This window comes from Osmerus mordax, chromosome 22, assembly GCF_038355195.1.
Source record: "Osmerus mordax isolate fOsmMor3 chromosome 22, fOsmMor3.pri, whole genome shotgun sequence".
Classification (NCBI taxonomy): Eukaryota; Metazoa; Chordata; class Actinopteri; order Osmeriformes; family Osmeridae; genus Osmerus; species Osmerus mordax.
This window is the reverse complement of record NC_090071.1, coordinates 8,161,428-8,182,608: the sequence shown is the minus strand read 5'-3', so window position 1 is coordinate 8,182,608 and position 21,181 is coordinate 8,161,428. Positions and strand designations below refer to the sequence as shown.

Here is a 21,181-nt window from a genome sequence, read left to right as displayed (position 1 = left end):
AGCTGGAGAGAGACTGTGGCCGAACGAAACAGTAACTTCAAAAAATAACAACATCACTGGAATCACGCCGGCAGTTTAGTTCTGTCCAAACCACCTCATTTAACATGACGGACACAAGAGAGACGCTTTGTGACCGTCTCTATGGAAACACAAGCCAGCCAGGTGACAGCATTCCAATGGAACCCAAAAAACACCACCGGGCGTGTGGGGAGGGGGGTGGGGGTGGGGGGTGGGGAGGGTGAGGGGGGGGGGGGGGGCTGAAAGAAGAAGGGTGGCAGAAGATGTTGAAGTTGAACTGAAGAGAGAACAAAAAGGAAAAATCAATCAATAAATAACGACTGATAGGCAAAATGAGAATGGGAATGACCACTCCACAACAAGCTAGGCCGTTGGCCGGTTCAGGAAGTTGTTTATTTTTTTTTTGTCATGCAAACTAACTTCACAACTTGTGAAGTTAGTCTAGCGCTGCCTGTAGCCTGTAGTCGGGTTGCCTGGCGACCGTCAGAATGCGGTGATAATACTGTGTACCTGAGAATCAGATTACAAGTGCTTCACTCTGCCTCACTACAAAGGACTGGGTGTGTGCGTGTGTGTGTGCACCTTCCTTTCTATAAACCAGACCGACAGCTGTGTGTCTGACTAGTGAGGGCTGGATGCAGGTGGGGGGTCTTTGTTTACAAGACTGTCTGTGAAAAACTCTGTCTGCATGCTAATGAGGCCACGTAAACGGACCTGACGACCCGACAGGTGTGCTGATCCTGGAGGAGACCATCTACCTGCACACCGTGCCGAACCGTCAAGAGTCGTGAGGGGGAGGGGGGGGTCTCGCTGTGGAGTGGTCATCTTGGTGGCATTTGTGCACGACGATGGTGACAGGGCGCAAGGTGAGCGGGCGGGGCAGACGGTGGAGCGGGGGGGGCGGGGGGGGGGGGGGAAGTACCTGAGTGTCACTTTCTCCTGTCAGTAACCTGTTGGTTATATCTTTCTGGTCCTTGTCTGCTCCTGTGCATCTAGCATTAACCAGCTGCTGGGGCGGACCACAGAGAGAGTCAGGGCGGGGGAGGGGGAGAGGGAGGAGTGGGGGGAAGAGACAGAGAGCAAGACAGGAGGGGAGGTGCAGGATGGGAGTGTGTGTGTGTGTGGGAGGAGGAGGGAGGGGGGGGTCAAGTTACAGGTTTACAGGTCGTGTCCCCCATTGGGGGGGGGGGGGTTGGGGCGGGGGGGCGGGTCAGTGTGGTGCCTGGTGGCTGAACACGACCGCAGGGGGTCAAACATGCACCACACCCTCTCGTACCATGTTTAGAAAAGAGGGGTTAAACCACTGTGCAGGAAGTCACGTCCAATATCAACTGGAGACACAGGAAGTCCAACAACGGCCAGGGTCCGGACCGACCTACCTTGCTGTTCTGCAGGAGTCGGGTCAGGTGCTCGAAGCAGTTGCTGTTGAGGAAGATGGCCTGGAGGACCGGTCTGTCTGAACACAAGAACATGTCCCTGATGGTGTCTGACCGAGGGGCCACGGTCCAGGAGCGAGAGAAGGAAAGAGGGGGTGGAGGAAGCGAGGGAAGGGTAGGAAGAAAAGAAAAAGAGAGAGAGAGACAGTCACAACACAGTTCCGTTCAGGCTGCTCTGGAGAATGATGCGCTGTGAGAGACAGAGAGAGAGAGAGAGAGACAGAGAGAGAGAGAGAGAGAGAGAGAGAGAGAGACAGAGAGAGACAGAGAGAGAGACAGAGACAGAGAGAGACAGAGAGAGACAGAGAGAAAGAGAGAGACAACAGCCATCTCCCTGAGCACGCTTCTCACCCAGCATGTGCACCTGCAGCGCCACGAAGCGGCTCTCCCAGTGGCGGCCCGGCGCGCGACCCTTGCCCTGCAGGGCGGCGGCCGGGTCCGAGTTCAGCAGCTTGAAGTAGTTCTCCAGCACCGAGCCGATCTCCACCTGCCGCTGGTCCGAGCTGCTGGCCAGCAGGCTGTGGACCACCTCCCTCAGGCAGCCCAGCGTCAGCAGGGCCTTCCTGTCGGGCGCCTCGCTGTCCCAGTCCTCGCCTTCGTCCGCGCCGCCCTCGCAGTCGCCGAGCACGCGCAGGAGCACCTCCATGGTCGCCGGGGAGATGGCCAGAAGGGCGTTGTGCTACCGAGGACGGGAGGGAGGGAGGGAGGGAGAGGATATATGAGTCATTCAAATACTGTGTGTTTACTGTGTGTTGTGTGTGTGTGTGTGTGAGAGAGGCCGGCCCCTGTTCTCACCTGTCCTCCTGCTACGATGGCCCCAAACAGGTGGAGCAAGCAGCATTTCAGACTATCCTTCAGGTGCTCGCTCTCTTGGAAGCACTCTGAGAACACACACACACACACGCCATTCAGAGTGAATAATGCTGTGGGCGTTGTGTTAGCTATGCAAACATCCCCCAACCACAACATCAGGCTCGGTCCAGAGCTGCTAGAATGATCCTGTTTAATGGTCCCTGTCTCGCTATCGTACAAACAGTACCTTCATTCACTTGTGCGAGCACACACACACACACACACATGTCAGTAACCTTTAGGGCAGCGTGTTATCAGTCGTATATTAACTCATCTGTCAACACGTTCCTCCGAGTAGTGAAGCAAGAGCTTTGTTCAGTGACAGGCTGGACAAATCAATCCCAGAGGGCTAAGAACGAGCAAACGATTGGATCGCAGAGGGGGGCAAGGCCGTATTCTTCCCTCACACACCAAGCCCCCCCATACCCAACATGCACACACACACTCTCTCTCTCACACACACACACACACAACCTCTGACAGGTTGCTGTGGTAAGGCCTGGGGGAGTCTGTCTGGGCCGGGGGACAGCCATCTCTGAGGTGTTGATATAAAACCTCAGCCGCACATAGGCCATTTGTGCAAAATGGCCGCTGTCGACGGGAGCCAGACAGCCTCCATTCACTATCAGCCCATCTCAACACCAGGCAAACAGACCGAGCACACAAAGAGCAGATTCATGTGGGCCCAGAGGTGGTGGGGGGCGAGGGAGAGATAGAGAGGCTGAGAGAGAGAGAGAGAGATAGATAAAGAGAGAGAGAGAGAGAGAGAGAGAGAGAGAGAGAGAGAGAGAGAGAGAGAGAGAGAGAGAGAGAGAGAGAGAGAGAGAGAGAGAGAGAGAAAAGGGAGAGAGAGAAAGGGAGAGCAGGCAGTGAGGCACTCAGGGAAAGTTGTTGAGGGAGGCAGCGGGAGAGAGAAGAGGGCTTCTGTTTTTTCGGGAACAAGCTGGTGCCGCTTTTCATTGACTTGAGAACATGGCTTTATCCTCAACTCAATCACTGCCTGAAAGAGGCGGGGGGCGGCTCACTCTGGAATGACAACACGAGGAGAGAGAGACACAGAGACACAGAGAGAGAGAGACGGAGGATGAGGAGACACTCACGGTAGAAAAAGGGGACAAACTCCACAGTGAGCGGAGCTGCCTTGTGTTTCTGCCTGCTCTTCTCCACCGCGCTCCGCTGCACCCTGGGGACGAGACACACAAAGAGAAACACATGCCGTCACACACAGCCTCGGCTGTCGCACACAGCCTCAGCCGTCACACACAGCCTCAGCCCATCTCCCTGAGTGTGTGTGTGTGTGTGAGAGAGAGAGAGCAAGCGTGTGCAAGTGTGGGTTTGCGTGCGTGTCTACATGTTATTGGTGGAAAAAACAGGGAGCTTTAGCACTGAATTACAGGAACACCATTCAATCTTGCATACGGAGTGTGTTAGCGGGCACTGAGGAACACTAGAAGGACTGTCCTGATCTGGGCCTGGAATTAGCACCAGAAAGGGCAGGATTACCTCAGGCACGTCTTGGTGGCTCTATGACAAATGAGATCCTAATGCCCTTCATTCAATTACTTTAGCTAGCTCCCATCTAACAGCGCATTGCCAAACTTTCCCTCGTAGATAAGGAAGGGCTGGAAAACACCCAAGTAGATGTAGCTGGAAGAGCCCTCAACGCTGCACACGTGTAACTAGCTAGTTAGCATTAGCGGCTAGTTAGCGGCTAGCTAGCGTACCCGAGGGTGCGGTGCCTCCAGTTGCGGTAGGGGTCGTAGAGGCTCTCACAGAAGGCCAGGGCGTGGCGGACAAACTCCTCAGCCTGGGTCTGGTCAGCCATCTCCTTCTCCTTGGTCCTGCTCTTGAGCTGCAGGGAGAACACACACACACAAATAAGGGAAACATGTCCAGTATACCCCACTGGGCAACTGGGAAAGAACATCGACGTCTCCACACCTGCTGGATGTAGAGCGTCGTCATGGTGATGACGTGGTTGATGTAGGAGCAGGTGCCGACCTCCTCTACATTGGACAGGTTCCTGAGGGAAGAGAGACCAACATTCTAGCGACGCACCCAGGGGGTCTGGTCTACCCAGCATCCTCACACCTCCCCATACTCCCCAACACGCCCTCCTCACAGCCCCGGGTGGGCCCCCGGTGGGCCCCTGGTGGGTCCCTGGTGGGCCCCTGGTGGGCCCCTGGTGGGCGACTGACCTGCAGATCACGATGAGGAACTTGACCAGGAGCAAGGCCAGGTTCTGCTGCTCTGGCTCCAGGCCGTCGGAGGCCTTCTGGACACACTGCAGCAGCTGGTGACGCAGCACTTGCAGGATGTTGTCTGGGAGCAGGGTCATCACTGGAGGCACCTCTTCCAGCCTGGATGCACACACACACACACACACACACACAGAGTGAGTTATGCTCCATTCGATTTTTTAGCAAAGAGAGAAAGCTCAACAGGAAAAAAAAAAAGAGGCAGTCATGCATTATTGCTAGAAGCGGCCTTTTATGTCGGTGGGGACAAGTAGGTGTTTAAGACGATGTGTGTGTGTTTTGATTGTGGAGGGGGACCTGTCAGGGCTGAGCCGAGCCAGATGAGCCTCACCAAATGGGGAGAGAGGCGTGACGGTGGGAAAGCTGAACAGCTGTGGCAGCGCTGGACGAGGGGGGGGCAGCTACAGCGGGACAGAGCTGACCTAATGGGATTTAATCTGCTTTCCCCTAGCACAGCACTTCACCCTCCCTCCCTCCCTCCGATCGCACACACGTCACACGCTCCTATCTTACGTAACGTCATGTGACTGATCGTTGCGGGCTTCATGAGGCTGTGGTCATGTGACCACAGCTGGGACTTTGGAGAGCGCAGCGTTGCGTGTTTTTCTCTGTCAGGGATGCACAGACCCTCCCTCCCTCTCTCTCTCTCTCTCTCTCTCTCTCCCTCTCTCTCTCTCTCCCTCCCTCTCTCTCTCCCTCTCTCTCTCTCTCTCCCTCCCTCTACTTTCCACGCTCTCAAAGACAGAAAGCAGCTATGCAAAAGGACACACACACACACACCAGCACATTCACATATATGCCATCACACACATTTACACAGAATGCCAGAGGAGGCATCCTTGCCTCTCACTTGCATCACGAACCGGACCTCAGCGCTCGAGCATCCTGCAAAGCTATATCAGGCACAGACCCAACACACATGCGGACACACGCACACGGGTCGAGTGGAGCTCATGCGTTTCTGCGGAGGAGCCGTCTCACCTGGAAGGTGGCTTCTCGAAGTCCACGTCCAGGCATCTCTCATAGGAGCTGATGAAGGTCTCCAGCCACAGCTTCAGGTAGTCTGGATCCCTCTGGGTAGACAGAGAGAGAAGAGAGAGAGAGAGAAAGAGAGAGACAGAGGAGGGGGGGAGAGGGAAAGAGATAGAGGGGGGGAGAATAAAGGGATACGTTTGTTGATCGATTGTATAGTAAGAAAGTTACGTCTCAGTCTTTGATTATGAATTATGAAGCCAAGCATCTTGGCTCTCCCAGCACCCCCACTTCCTGTCAAACCAAGTCATAGGCACAATCGCCACAAACAAAAGTCACGGTCAACTAAAGCCACGCTGCCCAGCAGAGTCCTGCCACCACTGGGCCCTCCTCAGACGGGCGGGGAGGGAGAGAGCACACCTGACCAGGAACCGGCCGGTCCGCATTACTCCACCCCCCCCACCCCACCCCCACCCCCAGGGAGGGGAGCCAGCAGCTGGCCGGCAGGCATTCAGCGCTTCTGGGAACAATGGGGTTGGATGCCTGGAGCCTCTGACATAGCAGCGTCGTGGGCCTGTCCTCAGTCAATAGCATTCATACCACAGGCTCTGACAGCCATCCTCAACACCTCCACACACACACACACACACACTGTGCCCAGCTCTCAGAATGCCAGTCATCTGCCCTTCTCTAATCTCCCAGCACTTAGCCCTGGCTGGGGGGATTCCACCCTCGTCCCTGGAGACTGATTCAGGTCAAGAAGAGCTGAGAAAAAAGGCTGAGCGGATTACAGCATTATTGAGCTATTATGTTGATTATCATCGCAGGGCAATAGGCCGGGTTGGCCGATACCGTGATCGTCAAACCGTGCTGTTTTGACAGAACACTGAGTAGTTCAAGGTTCTGGAGTCGGAGTTCTAATCAGGTTCTAATTTCAGGGTGGCTCCAGCCAGGGCTGAACTATGTGGTGCAGATCAGTGAGGCTGCGTGTGCTGGCTCGGGGGCTAGGAGGCTCTGCTGCCTGCGTGTCAGAGTGGGAATCATCCAGAACAGGAAGCAAACTCTCCAGAATTCCAAGTGAGGTCATCAGAACAGACTGTACGTGTGTGTGTGTGTGTGTGAGTGAGTGATACGAAGGAAGAGGGAAGCCATCTACTTCCTCACACTGGACAGCCATAGTAACTCTCCCTCTTAGCACCCAGAAACCTTCTTCTCAATTCTCCCTTGCGGTGTCACACAGTTCCTCCTCTATGGAGAGTCACGTGCTACAACCACGCCAAGATAGAGAGCAGACCTACACATTCTCTCTCAAGTGAGCGGGCCCTGTTTGTGTACTGGCCCTATTGCTCTGTCCCTGGGAGTGTGTGAGTGGGGGAGAATGCCCTCATTCACCGGGCAGCCTTGGAGGACAGATGCCCATTGAGGACTGGGACAGACCAGGGAGGGACACACCCTGCTCTGACTGTGGCTCTGTTTATTTTTGGGCAGTGCCGCTGACCTAACACACACACACACACACATACAAGGGAGTCATCTCAACTTGAAATCGCCACGCTTGACTCAACAAGCATCGCCCTTTCCGTCTGACTGTATCTCCGAAACTCAGACATGTATGGACTGTGAGGGTTGGAGCCAAGTATGTTGATAAGCTGGTTTGGGGGTTTATCTGATCACCCCTCATCACGTGACGTCGGACCCTTGTACTAACTCCTCCCCGGCATCCCTTTGACCTCAAGGTCTTAACCAGCAAACCAAGTCAAGGGCGTTTGCCCTCCAGCTCCATGGAGACACACAGAGAGAGGGCCCAGTCCTGCAGGTTTTGGATACGTTCCGCTGCCCGCCCTCCCCCCGGCCCAGACACAGGCGTGGCCGGATTGGTGACCGAGTTCCACTGCGACAGGAAGTGCTGTAATAGGCCGCCTGACCACAGCATCTAAAGACGGTCATTCAGTCAGCTGCCCTTCTGCCAAGCCGTTGCTAAGGCAGTCCAGTAGAGCCACGATCACCTTCTTTTTTTCGACACTCCTCGTCTAGTCTCCCGTCCTGAGCCGGGATTGGCTATGATGTCATTGCACGGTCTGTATTTATAGTGCACTTGTGGGAGGGGCTAAACCACACAAGGCATGGCTGATTCCGAATCTTTATGACATCACTGTTTTCCCTAGTGATATTCATAGCAGAGACAGGAGCGAGACCAAAAAACATGAGAGAGCAATATGAAAGACAAAAAAGGAGAGGGGATATTGCAGCCCGAAGGAACAAACTTTACCAGCGAAACCGAGTTAGAGTGCGCTTCTCTTCCTCTGTGTGTGTGTGTCTGAAGATTAGACCGGTTAACCGGGAAACAGGGAGCCGAGCCGGAAAATGTCCCGGTTAATCTACTTGAGTAAATATGTGAAACCACAGCTCTCTCCTCCCCAGTCTCAACCACTCCTGATGGCTGCCCTCTCATACACTCTCCTAGCTGCCCTCTCATACACTCTCCTAATCACTGGGTTGGTTTTTATAGCAGGCCCAAATGACAATGTCATCTAGGAGCGGTTCAGTCTTTCTGTGAATCAGGGAAATGATTATCTGGCCCAACGTATCCGGACCAGTACGCCTTACTCTGAGTAGGAATGGATCAGCCGCCGAATGAATCGTCCGGACAACAAAACAATGAGCCGATGCTGAGCTAATCACACCGTCGCGTAAACGGTTCTGTCGGCGCTACCGAGGCATGTTGTCATGTTGTTGAGAACAAGACGGATGTCCTTGACTTGGCAGAGCCTGTGCTGCTGTTGTGCTGGAAACAACGCAGCGTGGTTAGCTTAGGGACAGCCTGCTACCTCGAGCTGACGACAAGAGGCGAGGAGGGGGTAAGCGGATCCTTATGTAACCGTCTTAACGGTTGTCTGTGACCTCTCACCCCCCCACCACCCTCCCCGCACCTGCCCTCTCCGGCAAGCCGCAGAGAAAGAAACCGGATGTGTTCAGGACCTGCTTTTCATTTACATTTAGTCATTTAGCAGACGCTCTTATCCAGAGCGACTTACAGTAAGTACAGGGACATTCTCCCCGAGGCAAGTAGGGTGAAGTGCCTTGCACAAGGACACAAAGTAATTTGGCACGGTCGGGAATCGAACCAGCAACCTTCAGATTACTAGCCCAATTCCCTAACCGCTCAGCCACCTGACTCCACTTTTCCTGGGGTTTCCCTTTTTCACAGAGAAGGAAGGGAAGAGATCCCATTTGGGTAATTACCTAGAACCCGTCCATTCACAATGTGATGTGCCAAGACAGGTATGAGGACTAACCCGTGTGTGTGTGTGTGTGTGTGTGTGTGTGTGTGTGTGTGTGTCAGAACTCGAAAGCAACCTGCAACCACAAACATGGCCTCACGGAGCTGGCCAAACAAGTTCTCCTAGCACTGCTCACCACACTTCCTGAAACCTTCAACTGAAAGGTCTCATTCCGCCTGGCGTGCCATTGTCAACCTCTGGCCTCGTGATGTTGACAGCTCTCCCGCGGGGTTAATCATTACAGTCACCAACCGTTCACTCTTCCAAAGATGAGTGGGCGAACAACAACAGCAACCGGGATGAGAGCGGTAGTGGAGGTCACCCTGCCTAGGCACCAATAACCTGTGACATTTATGTGTGTGTGTGTGTGTGTGTGTGGTGGGGGGGTTCCTCAGAGGTCGTGTGGGGGAGATGGGCCTCCCATCCAAACATTCCTGAGCTGAATCTGCACACGTGACTACGAGGTCTCCTTACTTCAAATGCATCCTGGCAACCTGCTCTCTCTTTCTCTCTCCAAAACACACAAACAGGATGAAGACCCCCGAGTCTCTGCTGACTCTGGGGCTGCTCTGGGAGTACAAAAGGGCTATGCTAAATATTCTAATAATTTGGGTAAACGTACTAGGGTCTTTGGACAAAGGCTGTGTGAATTATAGGTATGCATTTGGGAGTCAGTTTGACTAACCTATATACTCCATGCAAATGCACACTCCGAGTAAGACAAAGACACTGTGTATACCCTATGCAATGACTGGCATTTTAACAAGAGATTGCCAGAAGTATGTGCAAGCAAAGGGGTGTTTACACCCTACTGTTATATCCCACAACCCTCAGACACTACTTGTGATATGACATTGTTTTGAACACTTATCAGCAGTTGAGAGTGTGAAATATAAAGCTTTTGGTATGCCACAAACACTTCATTTGTGTAGGATCATGTTGGCTAAACATTGGGGTGATTCATGCCTGTTTATTGTACTCAAACAGCCTTGTCCTCATAAGGTGGATGCTGGAGAGGGCTGTTTTAGAGGGGGATTAATGTGGGAAATGTGTGTGACTGCAGTTGAGACTCACGTGAGGAGAGGCTCAGGCGGGGGGATTTGATTGGTCAATAGAATATTGAACATGCACACCGCTAAGTGAATTAAACCCTAGTATGTTTATAAACAGCTGACTCAAGGCTGGTGTGGATTGGACTCTGGCTACTGTTCTCAAACAAGGTCTAGTAAAGAATGCATTTGAATAGTGTGCTTTATCGACAGTAGATCAGTATTGTCGACGCAGAAAAACAAACAATATTTAAACTCGTATGCATCTCCCCAGTCGTACGCACCTGCTGTTACTGTTGGACTAACAGAACACAGAAATAATGATATCCATTACGTCACCTCATCACAATCCCTTACTGGTACCCAAATGCCAAAGCATACGAAAATGATATTCACCTTGTTGCAATACAGCATCCACACCTCGTACAATCTTTCGTTTGATGCCATTCTGCCTGATCCGTGGTGGGCTTCCACAGCATAGGCTGTTTTGCCTTTTACAGAGGTCAGTTCTCCGCATTCTTCATAGCTGCTCGATCTTCTACGGCTCACATCGCTCGTGATCTTTACTATTTGGAATGTAGAAAAAATACCACTATCCTTCCGATAGAAAAATCGCCGTTGTACAGGGAAAGGGGTGTTTATATGCCGTTAAAAGAATCCCGTTTCAGTGTTGATAAACAGAACTTCCTAATGTTATTCCGTCGTAAATGATGCATCCCAGGATGACTCGATCATAGTCAGGCTCGTCTTTCGTGTGGATTTCTCCAATACACAGGAACTGCACTTCGTCCCCCAGTCAGGAGTGCCACTTTGACTCTTCCTCACTGCCCCTCCTGTAGGCTGTCGACAGAACGTGTAATAAGCATACGACAATGTACACACATTACTCTCATGCTCGAAATCTAGCGTCTAGCTGCTTATTATGGGCTAGCGCCACTAGCTTTAAAGTCTAACTGGTCTGTATGCTACTGCAGCCAGATCAGCCCACTTGCCTTCGTAGACTGGCAAGAAAACCCACCCACTAAATGAAACGCATACTCTTTTTTTTCTTATCAAACTGCTAGAAAATATATATATAAAGCGAGAAGTTTTCGACCACCAAGAGGTCACAAGAAAATGTATAGCTTACTGTTAAAAAAGATTGTCTTAACAGGCTCGTGTCTGTCAAAATGACAAATTCTCCTCTCCTTCTCATGTGACACAACGCATTCGTAGATTTGCTTGACCCAGCCCAGTGACAACAATTCAAAGAACTAATCTACTTCTCAAATTACACAATAACAAAATGTTACCACTTTGATATACCTATAAGACCACCTGAGACAACAATCCACTCCTGAACCGAGATGGAAACAAACAACTCTCACTCTGACGTTCAAGTCTAGTTGACAGTCTTCGTGGCTGTGACATCCGCGGATACAGTGTAGTCAACCTAAATCCGTAACGATTTTAAAATAAAAGTCTCTCAATCAATAATTTTGTTGAATGTTTATGCCATTGTTGCATCGCAAGTATATCAAACAAAATGGTACTGTTTATTCAACTTTAACGGATAATAAAACAGCCATGTATAACTAGATATAAAGACACAGACTTGTGTTAAATAATGCTTCAGTTTTATTTTGAAATGCAAATCGGCATGAGGACACATTTTCTTTTTTTTCTGAGGTACAATGCTGCTGCTTTAACAAAGACATGTTAAACTTAGCAGGTCACAACTTTGTGACAGTTGTTCTGATAGTGACTTTTAAACTGCTTTATTTTATGAGAGTGAAGATTTGCATGGTTTAAAGGCTTTGAAGTTGGTTGTAGTTTAGTTGTTGGGCTGCAGGTTTTACGACAGTTATTGTTCCTTTACGTTGCCGATGTGGAGCACGGGTCGTTAAGGGCGGGGCTTGGTTGCGAGGGACCCCAGCCAAGTTTGGTCGTCACTTGACTGACACCACTTAATATACAGACTATTAATTAAATTATTCCCCTAAATTAGAAAGTCAGATGTCATACAAGTAGTGTGAACCAATGTATCCATTCTATGCTTAACTGTTCATCCATTCTTTATGCTCAATATTTTGTCTTTGACAATTAAATCACATTGCACTCAAAATATATGGTATACGGTAGACAGGCTTTACCGAGAAATGCATTCAAATAAACAAAACATTAAAATTGATGTGTGGAGAGTGGCCTAGATTAACTGGTTGTGTGCCTCTTCTGCTGGTGGAACCGAGAGGGACCAGCACCAGCCTGCTGGGGTTTAGATGCCTTTGGCTCCTCCTGGTGGGGTAGCAGGTCCTGCATAACGCCGTTCTTGAAATCCTTCCAGTGACCACGCTCCATGAAAAAGGTGCAGAGCTCCTCATCACTGTAAGCGCAAACATCCACACTCTTCACTGGACGGCACCTGGAAACGCTTCGCTGCATGTTTCTGGCGAACGGAGCGCCGTTTATCTCTGTGACGACAGGAATGGGTCGTGTCTCACCTCGGGTAGGTCTTCTGAAGAGCCTCCAGTTTTTTCAGGGTGGTGTCATCCACATGCTCATCAAAGCGCGTCTTCTCCATTCGCAGGATCTCCACACTGCGACTGACTAGAACGAACCTGCGGCAGTCTCTCTGCTTCTGGGGCATCAGGTACTGATTCAAACCCTACTCCACACACACACACACACACACACACACACAAGACATGTGATGCTATAAATCGACTAGATTTTCTCCAAATGTCCCTGAGACAATGCATCTTACAAATGTGCTGCCCTGGCAGAGGTTGTCAACGAGGAAACAGGCAACTTTGGGCACATCCGCCGGGAGGCCTCTGGAGGGAGACGGGAAGTTTTTCATGACTGTGTTGTCGGAGAGGCTGAGGAACAAGGAGAGAAACAAAAGCATTGTATATCTTCCATTTAGCTATGGAAAAGCTATGTGAAAGATCTGCAAAGCTAAGAGCGCTGGAGGGCACCATGGGTTCCCAGGATGGTAGACAAGAGGATATTACCACTGCTGTGTCTGTACGTCCTTAGGGTGGCCAGGCCGTCGGTTACATTTAGCTTGGTTCTCGCGCACTGCAGTTCACAAAGGGGAAATCAATTAGCTCTCTTCCTGTTGACCATTTGTCAATGTGTCTTCCTGTCAGTGTGTGTGTGTTCCATTTCCATACTTGTCTGTTGGTGCTGTTTGAGAAGCTGTCTGTAGGTACTGCAGGACTTGAGATCCACCATCCTCAGCACATCACACTGGCCCTTAAACAGGTAGCACAACACTACAATACCTCCCCATAGATACTATATTAATACAATACTGCAAATAACTCCTCTATTACCTTGCCAATGAAAATGATGTCGCCCAAGTCATTAGTGTCCTTGACAATCACACGACCATACCGGATCTGTTGTGTTTTGGAGTGGTCTGCCATCATCTCAATGAGAGAGGATGACCAGGAAGACACAAGCTCGACTGACCTGTGTGTGTGTTTGTGTGTGTGTGTGTGTGTTTTTATGTGTGAGAGAGCAATAGGAACAGATGGAAAGACAAAAGAACGAGAGCAAAAGTGCCCGTAAAACATGTTGGCTGACTCGTGCCCGATAAATATTCGACAACTCCTAATGGATCGTTCGTCCAAACCTGAAGAAGCTGAAGCGATAGTCAAACTCCCTCTTGAGCTCCACGTCCATTTTGTTCGCAAAGAAGTCCTCCTTGTCGATCACCATGAGCTCCGTCTCCTCCATGCACACCACCGTGGCGTTCCTCCTCAGGCCTTTGATCAAGGCCACGTCCTAAAACGTTCATCCCGTTACGCTCAATCCACGGCTGAGACCAGAGCGACACCACCACTGACTCGTTGTGACATCTCACCCCAAAGCTCATGCCCTTCCTTATCAGTATGGGCTCCTTGGTCAAGAACGCGCTGGTGCCATCCTTGTCTTTGGTGACGGCCAGCAGGCCGGTGAAGATGAAGTAGAAGCTCTGACCTAGATGGCCGATCCTGATCACCACCCTGCTGCGCTCCAGCCTGCGGGAACACACATGGCAGAATTACTTTCACTGGAAAGGAGAGGAGGGAAGAGAAGAGGAAAGGAGAGGACAGGAAAAAGAAAATAGAACCAAGGAGATGAGAAGAGGCGGGAAAAAAAGAACAAAGAAAAACAGAAGAGAGAAAAAAGCTAGAAGACATGAGGCAAACATGTGAGCTCCAGTGGTGTGAGGCCAGACCTCTGGTAGCGGACCACCCTGGCCAGTAGGAGCTGCAGGGTGACGCTGTAGCGCCTGTAGAACTCCAACTCGCTCAGCATGTTGTGCAGCAGAGACACCTCGGCAACAGAACGGTGTTCCGGGGGCTTCCGCATGATCTCCACCAGCCTGACTGGAATCCTGTCCTGGAGGGGCCCAGACCCAACACACAGTAGAGACATCAGGGCAGTCACAGAAGCGACATGGCTGTGCTTAAGAAGTGCTCCATCTTAGGCCAAACTGTACCTCTTTAACTTTGAAGTGGTTCAGGTCAAAAACAAGGTTTTTACCCTGCAGATAAAGACATTAACGTGTTACACGAACGTTCAACATCCCCTGAGATCCTTGACTGACGCTCAGACACACACACCCACAAACACACACACACACACACCGTTCCTATGGACGGTCGATTGGTGAGGCTGTCAAAGAAGCTGAACTCCATGTTGTAGCGGAAGTTGGAGTGCGCCATGAAGTAGCGGCATACGCGGCACATGAGGAGGATTGTCCTCACTGCACGCTTGAAGCGCATCAGGCTGCGGCTCTGAGCATGGGGAGACTGGCGGGACGCCGGCTTCCCCGCATGCTGGAACCGTGTGAAACCTGTCGGCTGGGCAGTGCGGAACGGAGGGCCAAGGATGGAGGGAGGAGAGATACCCACGTTAACAGCATGCTTTACCACCAAGCCCCCAAATAAATACTTCTTTGTCAATTTGTAGGTCAGGGATGGGCTAAGTTAATGGATATAAAAGCTGATTGGAGCGGATTGTGTGAATGACCGTGTACATGTGTGCATATCCAAGGAGAGTTGAACTCGTCTTTACCTCATCTTGGTTCTCTTGCTGGGGGGTTTCTGCAAACTCGGACACTAATTAATGATCGTAACAATATGAAACACATCTGTCTGCAGATGTAACTAACTAGCATTCACTAAAAATGGGTTACCTTGAAGGTCTTACCTTGAGGAGAGTTCTCCATAGTGCAATGACAAACAGTACATCTCTTCAGTCAAATCAAAACAAATCTGGAATCCAACATTCCACAAGAGTCTATGACGTCACTAATTTGTCTATAGAAGGGTAACAGCAGTAAACTGTTGATACAGCAGTACCAACAACGCCTGATGATGTCACCTAAAACTAAGTGTTTCCACTGACTGTTCTTATTTCAGACGTATTGTGTGTTATTACTGACATTTCACACCCTTCTCAAATCAGAGGAAAGGGTTCTTTAAATCAAACACCAATTGTTATAGAAATGTAATGAATATACTGTATTTATAATGCTGCTTCTAAGGCTCATAAAGCTAACATGTTTGATATGTACTTTAAACCACATTAGAGGTCTCATACACAGTATAACCACAGTCACAGATCAACATTGTCATGAACATTACACAGGTTTCAGTACAAATAATACATGTTCCATCCCATACATGAATTACTAAGAGGCAGTGTTGGATAGGTTGGTCACAAAGCACAGTATGGTAGTGTTGTTATCTAGGAGAGCAGGCATGTCACTGGCACCAAGGGGAGGGAGATTATCTGTACCTTAGGAAGAACGTATCGTACGTATAATACTCGCGTTTAACATATCAGCCCTCGTGTCTGCATTCCTTCTTTTAATCAAACCCTTTCTTTATCCTCCCCCGTTAACTCCCTCCCCTCACTCTCAAGGTACCCCACTTTCACAGTCTTATAACATATCATGTTTCACATTACACGTTGTTATTCAGATATGCACAGGAAGTGTTTATTAAGAGTCCAGTGATTGGTCTTCTTCCACTAAGGGGGGGGGGGGGGGGTGTCCCACCAGGTGATTATTGTTTTCATCATTGTTATTGATTGGCAGACATGCCCCCTGGCACAGAGATTCTCATTGGACGATCCAGGCAGAGCTGGATCTTGTTTCCAGCGCTCCTCGTCACCCTGGCAATCCATACAGTATATCTGTGCTTCAAAGCAAATACAAAAAAACTAGTAGAAAGGCTCAGAGTGGTGGGTATAAGGTCAGTTTTAAACACAGTAGAAAGGTTTGGGCTCGCTGTTTTTGATTGTCTTGAGATAGGCTCAGTTATCAGGTGTCAGAAACGTTTGGGAGGGGGATGGGGGTCCCGGTGGCATTTAGGAGAAATCCCACACTCCTTCTGTGGGGTCGGTTGTGGGGACGGTTGGGATGTGGCAGGATGGGGTGGGGGGGCAGGAGACTGGGGGCTCCTCCGGGCTGGAGAGGGGCACGGCGGGGTACATGAGACTGAGGAAGGAGTCACGGGTATGCCTCTTCACCTGCACACAGGCAACAGAGAGTCAGGAGAGAGTTCGAATAAAACAGGTTCCAGTGAAGTCAAACGCAACACAGCTTGAATAGACAACTTGAAGAGGACAAAACAAGACACTCGGTTGTCTGACATTCAGAGGAACACATAACAGGCTGGAGGAACAGAGAGAGAGAGAGAGAGAGAGTATGGTGAGACCCACCTGCTTGAAGAAGGCATGGGACAACAGTGCAGAGGCAGAGGGTCTATGGAACACAAAAACACCACACACACAAATCACATTTGGACATGGAACTGTCACATAAAACAGTACTGGATATCAGTATAACTATATAGGTCTGTGCATGTGTGCGTATGTGTGTGTGTGTGTGACTGCCAGGCTAACCTGCGTTCAGGCTGCTGCTGCAGACACAGCTGGACCAGGTTGTGCAGTGTGGCTGAGTGGTTCTTGGGCGCAGGGCTCTGGGGTCTCTCGGCCGTGCGGGTCAGGCTCCTCGTGGCGACGCTCTCCCCGATACCAGAGTCCACCCCGGAGCGGGACACCTTCAGCCCCCCCAGCTCCCCCAGGGGGAAGGGAGCCACGTCCAGAAGACAGCAGTGAGACCCCCTCAGCTTCTGGAGCAACATCTGACCAACAAAACACATCTATCAGATGGTTCAAACTAAGCTGCTATGCTACATGGCTTTCTTTGGCCTTCATTCAGTCGGGTTAGATTGAATGATATCATATCATACGATTGGCTGCTATCATTACCTGAGTTGGGGGCATGTCCTGGAATGGCACCCTGCCACTCACCAGCTCACAGACCACGATGCCCAGACTGTAGATGTCTGACTTCACCCCGTAGCCGTGGAGATCCTGGGGGGGGGGGGGGGGGGAGCGAGTGTGAGGACGGCATGTGGGAGGTCAGTCCTCATCGTACTCTCACTGTACAAGACAAAGTCCCTTCACCAAAAGGTCAAACAAAGCCGCGTGGAGCCGCCCCGCTGTTACAGACCTGTCTGAGCAGCTCCGGGCTGAGCCAGGGCAGCAGGGCGGGGCTGTGGTGAGGCATGTCGAACACGGCCCGCGCCCTCTTCCCATCACGCATCATACTGTAAACACTGTGCAGCCCCGAGAGGTAGACACGCCCCTCACCAGACAGCAGGATATGACTGGCCTTCAAGCCTCTGAGAGTCAGAGAGAGACAAGGGAGGGGGGGGGGGGGGAGAGATTATGCACCTCTTAACAACTCCTATGTAATGCATTGTATTCATTTAATAGAAGCTTTTATCCAAAGTCACATGGGGGCGGGGGGAAGTTTTGATCCTGCAACCTCATTATCTGTAGGCAAATCTCATTAGCGCTGAGCTGTACCCATACCATGCGTCTCTCTAACTGGGCCATTGCTCGGTGCCTGCACTCACCTGTGGACATAACCCATGTGGTGCATGTACTCCAGAGCCTTCAGGACTCCGTAGAGGAGGTACGCTATCAGGGACTCACTCATCCCATCAGGGAAGCACGTCCTCAGCAGTGCATCTGCAGAACCTGAGAGAGAGAGAGAGAGAGAGAGAGAGAGAGAGAGAGAGAGAGAGAGAGAGAGAGAGAGAGAGAGAGAGAGAGAGAGAGAGAAGAAAGGCAGAGCCGTAAAGGAGATGGTTGATGAGAGGAGCAGGAGCGTGACAGGGCAGGAGCAGAGACTGACCGTAGCTCATGAGCGGTGTGAGGACCCAGAGCTGAAAGCAGGAGCTGAAGACCAGGCGTGAGGTCAGCAGGTTGGGGTGGCGGAACAGCCTGGAGAGAAGCACCTCGTTCTGAGGAAAGATCAAAGGGTTGGTGTCACACTGTCGAATTTGAAGAACAGCCCGTGTGGATTAACAGTACAGCTGCACTGATTTTTGCAAATGTATCGTTTTAGATTTGCTTTCAAATGTGTCTGACCCTAGAAGTTCCTAGAAACTCACCATCAGCTGCAGCAGTTCATCCTCGGTACACTCGTCCAGGTTGGTGTGCTTGACTGCCACCAGCTGGCCAGAGGGGGTGTGGCGCGCCATACTAACCTGGCTCATGTTATTGAAGCCCCTCCCTGCAGAAATGTTAAGTTGGAAAATACTAGATTCACTACGAGTAAATATAAATGATATCTGGTGTACTGAGAGAGGGAACAGGTCTGTATTGCACCAGCCAGTGAAATGTGCTGCGGTGACTAGAGCCTTGGGTTCCCACCGAGTTCGGACAGCATCTGATAGTTGGAGGGTTCAGCAGAGAGGCCTGTGAGGTCATCGCAGCCTGAGGCCACGGTGACAGTGCAGTCTGAGACATCAGAGCTCTGTGAAGTAACACACACACACACTCTTACAGCACTGTCATGAAGCCACAAACACAGCCTCCGTGTCTTCAATATTTAATGACATATTACATACAGAAAGAGCTGCATTGAAGCTACAGTTATGTTTTCAGCAGTGAACAGAGACGATTGGCAGGTTTACAAATGAGACTAGATGGGTGTGTCTTTTAGACTTTTAGACTATAACCACCCACTTGTATGGGTGGGTGGGTATAGCTCCGAGGTAGAACATTTCAGAAGAAGAGGTCACAGCTTAGCTGCACGTAGCTTTAGCACCTGCTAAATGAATACATGATCACATTATTGGTGTTGTGACGACTGAGGTGAGTTATCTGTGTCTGCCAGTGGAGGGCGCTGTGGCACTAATGAAAAAAGAAGGTGATGTTGAGGACACTCCTGTGATGACGGGTGTTGAGGTTGGGGAGGCTGTGGGATGCGAAGGGGGTTGGGATGTGAAGGGGACTGACTGCGGTAGATTGCTCCAGGGTCAGCTGATGAAGCGGTTTTATAAAAAGAATGCTGTTGTGCAGCATGAATGCAACTTAGGCTTGCTGGAATGAGATGATGTTGTCAGCAACAATGACCATGTTGTAGTTTAAGACAAAAGGTCCATCTCCCCCCCCCCCCCCCCGATGAAGCTCTGAATGGTTCAGTCCTGTTGACCTCTACCATAGTATTGGCCAGACCAGCCCATAAACAAAGAGAAAAGGGGGTCTTGCTAAGTGGACACAGCACTGTACTGACCAGGAATTGATGGCTGATGTCCTCATACTGGTCCTCTAAGGTGATTGACCGGACCTGAGAGTGGGAGATGCAGGAGCAGTCCTGGGGGAGAGGGGGAGGAGGGGTGAGACATGCCTAAAAGAGGAGGGTGGGAGAGAGGGATGGAGCACTTCAGATCCCCAGGGGAGGAAAGAGGAGCCCAGTACCCACAGATGAAACAGGAGAGTGGGAGAGGTGCTGGTTGAAAGCAGGACCAGAACACAGCAGAAAAACTGAATGTGGTTTGTGAAACAAGGATGGGGAGGCACTTTGTAAACAATCACAGCGCTGTGTCTTTGTGGATGCAGAGCGGATGGGACAGGAACGACCTGGTGATGTCTGGTACTGATGGATGAGGGATTAGCCACACTCATGATTTCCCAACAGAGAGATTAAAATGTACATCTATAATTAAATGGATCCATATATCCCGGCAGCTGATAAAATACATCTAGACGCTAATTAGAACACAGACAGTGTTATATGGACACGACTGGCTAATGATAAAACGGGTTTAGACTACACAGTTCGAATGCAGGTACAATCTCCTTGGGGTCCGGCTAAATGCAGCAATTTTTATAAAGCATAATCTCCTAGTCATCTTGAACTACTATCCAAATTCCATGCTGAGCAAATAATAAAATCCTTACCAAGAAAGACATGGAGTCCTCTTTGCGGGGGTAGCGCTTCAAGAGAGGGCATTTATCCCTTCAACGACACGCGCTAGAAAATGATCAAGTCAGAAAGAGAGCAAACAAATAAAGACATTGTAACGTGTAATACCAGCTCTGGTAGTGTTTCGTGTATTAAAACCTCTTTAAGCATTTCCAGGACAGCGATCACACCCATCAGCGGTTTAGCACTCGTGCGCAGTGTAACTACCTGGTACCATCTCGGGTTCCACTCAACTGGCATCCGACATCAAACCACCCAAAAAACGATTGTCCACCGACTCACTACGGAATAAAATTCGGATGCTCAGATCTCATAATTGTGTACCAAATGTGGCTGACTCAGCAACACAATTAATGTTGCTTTAAAGATTTGGTCTAGTCAAGTCCTGCGCAAAGCGAGCAAGCCAACTGCAAATAGTCTATTTACTGCAAATAACGTCTGACAGAGAAGGAGACTTTAAGGGCAGAGTCGTTATTTCAAGGACAGACATAAAGCCCTATGGGACGTGGACGGAGATTGCTTTATTAGGCGTTGGGAACTTGTAGGCTAACCTAAAAAACTAATTGAATTTCTGACGACATTTAAAGATTTGTCAAACAATGAGATTCTAAATGCCAAGGGAGATTACCACCAAGAAAAAACAAAACCATTAATGCAGTATGCAGCGGTTTTAAAATCAAGTTATACGTTTTATTTATAAAATCCTCTATCCAAGCCACACAAAACACGACAAACAGTAACAGAACAACAGTCCCAAATTTTGGCTAAATAAAGTTTTGAGTTGACAACGTATATTCAGGTCCTAAAACTTTGTTTATTCAAAAATAATCGTTACGGCCTATATTGTTATAAGCAGAACCTATAGAATGTTTGCCTTTCAGTTAGTTTAGGCATCTGATTTATATTAAAAGTAAATAAACGTAAAAATTGCAACAACATACTGCACCTACATTTTGCTCCACTCCCAGCTGTTTTGACGTACTAACGTAGATGAGAAGGAACGAGAGTAAAAGTCTGGATTTTAAGAATACTTTTTTTTAAATCCGTA

At 50.0% G+C, this 21,181-nt stretch overlaps 3 protein-coding genes across 4 annotated transcripts in view; all 3 read right to left on the bottom strand.

Annotated features, from left to right (window-relative positions):
• nbeal1 (neurobeachin-like 1) overlaps window positions 1–11,237 on the bottom strand; it is a 31,619-nt gene extending 20,382 nt beyond the window's left edge. Inside the window, exons 1-11 of the mRNA XM_067260088.1 lie at window positions 11,172–11,237; window positions 10,263–10,706; window positions 5,546–5,637; window positions 4,505–4,666; window positions 4,248–4,329; window positions 4,031–4,158; window positions 3,407–3,489; window positions 2,250–2,335; window positions 1,806–2,133; window positions 1,398–1,504; window positions 941–1,024 (exon numbers count right to left, since the gene is read on the bottom strand). Coding sequence (XP_067116189.1) covers window positions 941–1,024; window positions 1,398–1,504; window positions 1,806–2,133; window positions 2,250–2,335; window positions 3,407–3,489; window positions 4,031–4,158; window positions 4,248–4,329; window positions 4,505–4,666; window positions 5,546–5,637; window positions 10,263–10,313 — 1,203 coding nt within the window. The 5' untranslated portion in view covers window positions 10,314–10,706; window positions 11,172–11,237. The remainder of the gene's footprint in view (window positions 1–940; window positions 1,025–1,397; window positions 1,505–1,805; window positions 2,134–2,249; window positions 2,336–3,406; window positions 3,490–4,030; window positions 4,159–4,247; window positions 4,330–4,504; window positions 4,667–5,545; window positions 5,638–10,262; window positions 10,707–11,171) is intronic.
• An 819-nt stretch (window positions 11,238–12,056) lies between these two features.
• On the bottom strand, window positions 12,057–15,069 carry LOC136966540 (cyclic nucleotide-binding domain-containing protein 2-like). The gene is made up of 13 exons (XM_067261034.1): window positions 15,051–15,069; window positions 14,916–14,959; window positions 14,486–14,701; window positions 14,338–14,382; window positions 14,074–14,237; window positions 13,717–13,873; window positions 13,486–13,637; window positions 13,184–13,322; window positions 13,022–13,103; window positions 12,860–12,926; window positions 12,610–12,724; window positions 12,347–12,510; window positions 12,057–12,228 (listed from the first exon to the last, which is right to left on the bottom strand). Exons 1-13 carry the CDS (start codon window positions 15,067–15,069, stop codon window positions 12,057–12,059), a joined length of 1,536 nt encoding a protein of 511 aa, XP_067117135.1.
• Window positions 15,070–15,358: 289 nt separating this feature from the next.
• stradb (STE20 related adaptor beta) lies at window positions 15,359–21,108 on the bottom strand. Of its 2 annotated transcripts, XM_067260204.1 has the most exons (13): window positions 21,084–21,108; window positions 20,341–20,414; window positions 20,109–20,181; window positions 19,441–19,521; window positions 18,576–18,678; window positions 18,314–18,435; window positions 18,055–18,163; window positions 17,774–17,897; window positions 17,365–17,536; window positions 17,121–17,225; window positions 16,752–16,993; window positions 16,569–16,611; window positions 15,359–16,376 (listed from the first exon to the last, which is right to left on the bottom strand). In XM_067260204.1, exons 3-13 carry the CDS (start codon window positions 20,118–20,120, stop codon window positions 16,215–16,217), a joined length of 1,275 nt encoding a protein of 424 aa, XP_067116305.1. In that variant the 5' UTR covers window positions 20,121–20,181; window positions 20,341–20,414; window positions 21,084–21,108; the 3' UTR covers window positions 15,359–16,214. The 2 variants fall into 2 exon arrangements, with proteins under 2 accessions (XP_067116305.1, XP_067116306.1); XM_067260205.1 differs by lacking the exon at window positions 21,084–21,108 and having other exon boundaries at window positions 20,272–20,360.
• Window positions 21,109–21,181: the final 73 nt, after the last annotated feature.

Coding starts and splice junctions, on each gene's coding strand:
- LOC136966540 (XM_067261034.1), bottom strand. Junction 12,725..12,859: donor GACGTACAGACACAGCAGTG/GTAATATCCTCT, acceptor CTTGTTCCTCAG/CCTCTCCGACAACACAGTCA. Junction 12,511..12,609: donor TCTGCCAGGGCAGCACATTT/GTAAGATGCATT, acceptor TGTGTGGAGTAG/GGTTTGAATCAGTACCTGAT.
- stradb (XM_067260204.1), bottom strand. Junction 18,436..18,575: donor TCAGATGCTGTCCGAACTCG/GTGGGAACCCAA, acceptor ACATTTCTGCAG/GGAGGGGCTTCAATAACATG. Junction 16,612..16,751: donor CAGCAGCAGCCTGAACGCAG/GTTAGCCTGGCA, acceptor TGTGTTCCATAG/ACCCTCTGCCTCTGCACTGT.